This window comes from Myxine glutinosa, unplaced genomic scaffold (genome assembly GCF_964187855.1).
Source record: "Myxine glutinosa unplaced genomic scaffold, kmMyxGlut1.1 SCAFFOLD_923, whole genome shotgun sequence".
NCBI classification, from domain to species: domain Eukaryota; kingdom Metazoa; phylum Chordata; class Myxini; order Myxiniformes; family Myxinidae; genus Myxine; species Myxine glutinosa.
Genome location: NW_027617018.1, coordinates 152501 through 158334, shown reverse-complemented (window position 1 = coordinate 158334; position 5834 = coordinate 152501). Strand labels below are relative to the sequence as shown.

At 61.4% G+C, this 5834-nt stretch overlaps 1 protein-coding gene across 1 annotated transcript in view; it reads left to right on the top strand.

Annotated features, from left to right (window-relative positions):
- Positions 1–289: 289 nt before the first annotated feature.
- Positions 290–5834, top strand: part of LOC144889117 (venom prothrombin activator vestarin-D1-like) — an 8918-nt gene continuing 3373 nt past the window's right edge. The window contains exon 1 of the mRNA XM_078769015.1: positions 290–622. Within this exon, the coding sequence (XP_078625141.1) occupies positions 305–622 (318 nt within the window). The 5' untranslated portion in view covers positions 290–304. The remainder of the gene's footprint in view (positions 623–5834) is intronic.

The following is a 5834-nucleotide window of genomic DNA, read 5'->3' as shown; positions in this document are numbered from 1 at the left end:
AAAGCGGGCGTAACCCCTCAGCCCATGCATGGTGGAAACCAATTTCAAGATGGCTGCCGTGGTGGCCATATTGAAAATCGCAGCGCGCCCATTTTCGAAAGGAACCCACCTCTACTCAACCCCAACACACACTGCAAAAATGGATTTAATCGGACAAGCCATTCTCCTTGTAATTGACGGAAACCAAAAGTTGACGGACGCGCGGACGACGCCCGTGACGACTGTACCCCTTAGCCCAATTTGGGCTGAGGGGTGAAAAGTGATCTTTGCAATTAAATTTGGAGGTAATGCAAACAGTAAATTAATGCTGTGTAACTCTACATCGTGTCCATGTCCCACAGGTGATTTCAACATCTTCGTACATGAAGAGCACGAGCAAAAAATTCCCATCTGCCAGATCATTAGATTCAAACCACCACATGGGGCTGTGAGCAACGACTACGACGTGGCTCTTATTGAGCTGGCACACCCAGCAAACTTTTCCGACTATGTGCTGCCCGTATGCCTACCGCCTCCTGATAGCAAACATGATGGAACACCGCTGCTCACACCAGGGAGTCTCTCCACCATTAGTGGGTGGGGTCAACTTGAAGAGGATGCTGTAGGCTCCCACATCCTCCAGGTCAGTGGGTCGATGTTGAATCAATGTTCATCCCCTAACACTTTCTTGTGGGCATTAATGATCCATCTCAATAATACCATTTGGAAAGGGTAGGGCTTTGTGTGCCGGTGTTCTGGTCAGATTTGAAACTTCCATTTTTGATTATGCAGCATTACTTTCCCTGATGATCTTTGTTCTGTAGATTTGATGCCCCAGCGCATTACCATTAATTTCACTGCAGTAGAATCGTTGATTATTAGTGTGGGGATGCCTTCTCTTGTGGCATTGTCCTATAAGGAAAGCCTCAGATGGGCATTAAATGGGCGTCCCATCTGCCAGCATCAATTGGTGGATGTTAAAGATCCCATGGTGTCCTTCACTAAGAGTAGACATGATATTGTCGGCACAATGGCCAAATTCCTGCCCTAACCAACAGAGGGTATTGCATCAGCAGCACAGCCGCAACCTCAGCCAATGATGCTACTCCGCAGCCTTGTGCTGTGTACAAATGAAGAAAGAAGTATGTGAGTAACTTTTCTTGCGAGATTCTGGTCTGATTAACCAGAAAAATATATGATAGCGATAGTTAAACGGAGTTACACACTATTCAAAATAAATTTAAGGGGCGAACATATGATTTGGGACTTCAGATGCAGACAACTCACCTGTCAAATCACTCCAGCACAGTGTACTCCAGTGCTTCTGTGGCGGACACGATGGCTCGCTGGCGCGGTGACATCATTCCGCGCACCAAGAGGGTGTCGGCCATGCCCGAGGGGTAGGCGTGGCCTCGGGAGATACACGGGGCGCTTTGCCCTGAGCACGTCAGTGCTACAGTTTGAGCTATTGAATAAAGACTCTTTTGACCCTACGCGTTGTGGCTTACCTTCGTTGGCAAACAAGTTGCGTGCGTAGCACCACGCTACATTGGTGACCCCTTTTGGTTCAGCCGTCGCTGACCACAGAACGCGCCATGGCCAACAACGCGGTAGCGGTGAAGCTCCCTGAGTTTTGGGAAGCTCAGGCCGAAGTATGGTTCGTGCAGGCCGAGGCACAGTTCCAACTTCGAGGCGTAACGGCGGATGAGACGCGTTATTACCACGTCATCGCCGCCCTCGGGCCCGGCACAGCCGCCCGAGTCGTGTCCGTCCTGCGGAACCCACCGGCCGACCACAGGTACGAGGCGCTCAAGCGTCTCCTCATCGCCACGTTCGGCCTCACGGAGTGCGAGCGGGCCGACCGCCTCCTGGACCTTCCCGAACTCAGCGACACACGACCATCGGTCCGGATGGACTACATGCTTTCGCTGCTGGGTGACAAAGCCCCGGATTTTTTATTCCGGGCGCTCTTTCTACGCCAGCTGCCGGCACAGGTACGCCTCGCGTTGGCCGGTTCCAAAATAAAGGAACCCCGCGCTCTGGCCGTCGAGGCCGACAAGTTTTTCGCGGCTTGTGACACGCGGGCGAGAGTCGGTGCGGCCGTTGCGGATCCCGAGGCTGATGCCGATGCACACCTCATGGCCGCCGCCACACCCCGCCCACCACCACCGCGAAAGCCGCGGCCTCCGCCTCCGCCGCAAACCTGGTGCCGTTTCCACGCCAGGTTTGGCCACAAGGCTAGGAATTGTTGCCCGCCGTGCTCGTTTGGCAAGTCGGGGAAACTCCCGGGCCGGCGCTCGGTAGCGGCTTTGAGCGTCGGCCTTTCCGGCAGCCTCATTTTTGTCACGGACACCTTGTCCGGGCGTCGCTTCCTCTGCGACACAGGCGCACAGGTGAGCGTTATCCCCGCCTCCACGTCCGACAAGCGAACCGCGGGCCGGGGCCCCGCATTGCTTGCAGCCAACGGTACACCCATACGCACATTCGGGAAGCGCTGCCTCTCCCTGCGGTTCGGAGGGCAACGCTTTCAATGGACGTTCGTAACCGCCAGTGTGCCCATGGCATTGCTCGGTGCGGATTTCCTATGTGCAAACGGGTTGTTGGTGGACGTGAAGCATAGACGCCTCGTCCAGGCCGAAACGTTCAGCTCGCTTGCTTGCGCGCTGAGCAGTTTGTTGGGCAGCTCCCTGAGCGGCTCGCCAAGTGGCTTGCGGAGCGGTTTGGTCCCGGCGAGGTTGGTCTGTACGCTTCCGGCAGCGGACGAGTTCACCCGCCTCCTCGCCAGCTTCCCGGCCCTCACGCGGCCCACCTTCTCGGCGATGACCGTCAAGCACGGGGTGGAACATCACCTCCCCACCGTCGGGCCACCGGTCTACGCCCGGGCATGCCGCCTCCAGCCGACGAAGCTCGCGGTGGCGAAGGCGGAGTTTGCTACACTGGAGCGGCTGGGCATCGTATGGCGCTCCAAGAGCGCTTGGGCGTCGCCACTGCAGATCGTGCCGAAGCCCGGCGGGGGATGGCGGCCGTGCGGAGACTACCGCCGCCTCAACGATGCCACCACCCCCGACCGCTAGCCGGTCCCTCACATTCAGGACTTTTCCGCCCGGTTGGCGAAAATGTCCTTCTTTTCTAAGGTGGACCTCATCCGCGGGTACCACCAGGTCCCCGTCAGACCGGAGGACAAACCAAAGACGGCCGTCATTACACCATTCGGCCTCTTCGAGTTTCTTCGGATGCCCTTCGGGTTGAAGAATGCGGCTCAGGCATTCCAACGGTTGATGGACAGCGTCTTGCGCGACTTGGATTGCGTTTACGTCTACCTGGACGACATCCTCATCGCAAGCGCGTCCCGCGAAGAGCACCTCCGCCACCTCCGCACGCTCTTCGAACGCCTGGGCCAGCATGGCCTTATCGTAAACCCCGCCAAGTGCCGGTTCGGCGTCGCCGAAATCGACTTTTTGGGGCACCGCGTCACCAGGCACGGGGCCACCCCCTTACCGGCAAAGGTGGAGGCAGTCAAGGGGTTTTCGCACCCCCGCACGATCAGGGGGCTCCAGGAGTTCCTGGGCATGGTGAACTTTTACCACCGTTTCCTGCCCCGCGTCGCCCAGCTCCTGCGCCCCCTGCACGAGGCCCTACGGGGGAAGCCGGGCAAAGGTGACGTTGTCTGGACCGAGCAGATTGACGTGGCGTTCGCGGGCGCGAAGCTCACCTTGGCTAACGCCACCATGCTCGCGCACCCGGCGCTCGATGCACCAATCGCCCTCACCACCGACGCGTCGGACTACGCGGTGGGCGCGGTGCACGAGCAATGGGTGCGTGGCGCTTGGCAACCGCTGGCGTTTTTCAGCTGGCAGCTTCGCCCGCACGAACGCCGGTACAGCACCTTCGACCGCGAGTTGCTCGGGCTCCACCTGGCGGTCCGGCACTTCCGCCATCTGCTCGAGGGCCGTTCGTTCACGGCCTTCGTCGACCACAAGCCCCTGGTCTTCGCGCTGGCCAAGGTCGCCGAGCCATGGTCGGCGCGGCAGCAGCGTCACCTCTCGGCCGTGTCCGAGTACACGACGGACATCCGGCACGTCGCGGGAAAGGACAACCCGGTGGCGGATTGCCTTTCCCGGTCTGTCGCCCATGCGGTCCACCTCGGGATCGACTATGCCCGGATGGCGGCGGACCAGACCGCCGACCCCGACGTCCAGGCCTTGCGGACCGCCGTCACGGGCCTCTGCATCACCGAGGTTCCGTTCGACGGCGCGGGCATGGCCCTCTTGTGCGACGTCTCCCTCGGGCGGCCTCGCCCCATCGTGCCCGTGGGCTGCCGGGTTTTTGACGGCATCCAGGGCCTGTCCCACCCGGGCACGAAGGCCTCCCAGAGGCTGGTCGCCGACAAGTTCGTCTGGCATGGCCTCCGGAAGGCCGTCCGCGATTGGACCAGGACGTGCCTCGCGTGCCAGCGCGCGAAGGTGCACCGCCACACCCAGGCCCCGTTGGCCCCGTCACGGTGCCCGAACGTCTGTTCGACCACGTTCACCTGGACTTGGTGGGACCTCTGCCCCCCTCGTGGGGTTTCACCCACGTCCTCACCATGGTGGACCGCACCACCCGGTGGCCGGAGGTCGTGCCTGGCGTTCATCGCCACCTGGGTTGCCCGGTTCGGCGCCCCCTCGGACATCTCGTCCGACCGCGGCCCCCAGTTCACCTCGGAGCTCTGGGGGGCGGTCGCGCGGGGGCTCGGCGTCCAGCTGCACTGCACCACGGCCTACCACCCCCAGGCCAACGGCCTGTGCAATTGCTTCCACCGCTCCTTGAAGGCCGCACTCCGGGCCACCCTCCGCGACGGCGGCTGGGTCGACAGGCTCCCCTGGGTCCTGCTGGGCCTCCGGACGGCGCCCAAGGACGACCTGCGCGCATCCGCGGCGGAGTTGGTCTTCGGACAACCGCTGCGGGTGCCGGGCGAGTTCCTCCCCGACTCCACGGCACCATGGTCCGCGGCGCAGCAGCGCTCCGCACTGCAGGAGACCGCCCAGAGGTTCGCCCCGGTGCCGTCGGCGCACCACGGGTGCCCGCCAACGCACGTCGCCCCGGAGCTTCTCACGGCGGAGTACGTGTTCGTCCGCCACGATGCCCACCGGACACCGCTGCGGCCCCCGTACAACGGGCCCTTCCGCATGCTGGAGACCGGGGCGAAACACTTCACCCTCAACATCGGCGGTACTCCTGACCGCGTTTCTGTGGACCGCCTCAAGCCGGCCCACCTCGACGTGGACCACCCCCCGCCAGTGGCTCGGCCGCCGCGTCGGGGCCGCCCCCGCGTCGGGCGGACCTCCGGCACCGCCTAGCCCCGCCGGCACGCCCCCCCCCCCCGGTCCTGCACCCATCCCAGGTGCCGCCGGGGGCATCCCAGATGACATCCCGGCATCCCAGACACCGCCAGCCGCCAGAGGGCGCTTCGGCCGGGTCATCCGTTTGCCCCGCAAACTGACCCTTCAGGTGCGTGGGAATTCTGGGGGGGCGCGTGTGGCAGACACGATGGCTCGCTGGCGCGGTGACATCATTCCGCGCACCAAGAGGGTGTCGGCCACGCCCGAGGGGTAGGCGTGGCCTCGGGAGATACACGGGGCGCTTTGCCCCGAGCACGTCAGTGCTACAGTTTGAGCTATTGAATAAAGACTCTTTTGACCCTACGCGTTGTGGCTTACCTTCGTTGGCAAACAGGTTGCGTGCGTAGCACCACGCTACACTTCCATAATAAATAGTATGAAGGGTACTATGTACTCCAGTGCCTCCATAATAAATAGTATGAAGGTTACTATGTACTCTAGTGCTTCTATAATAAATAGTATGAAGGGTACTAT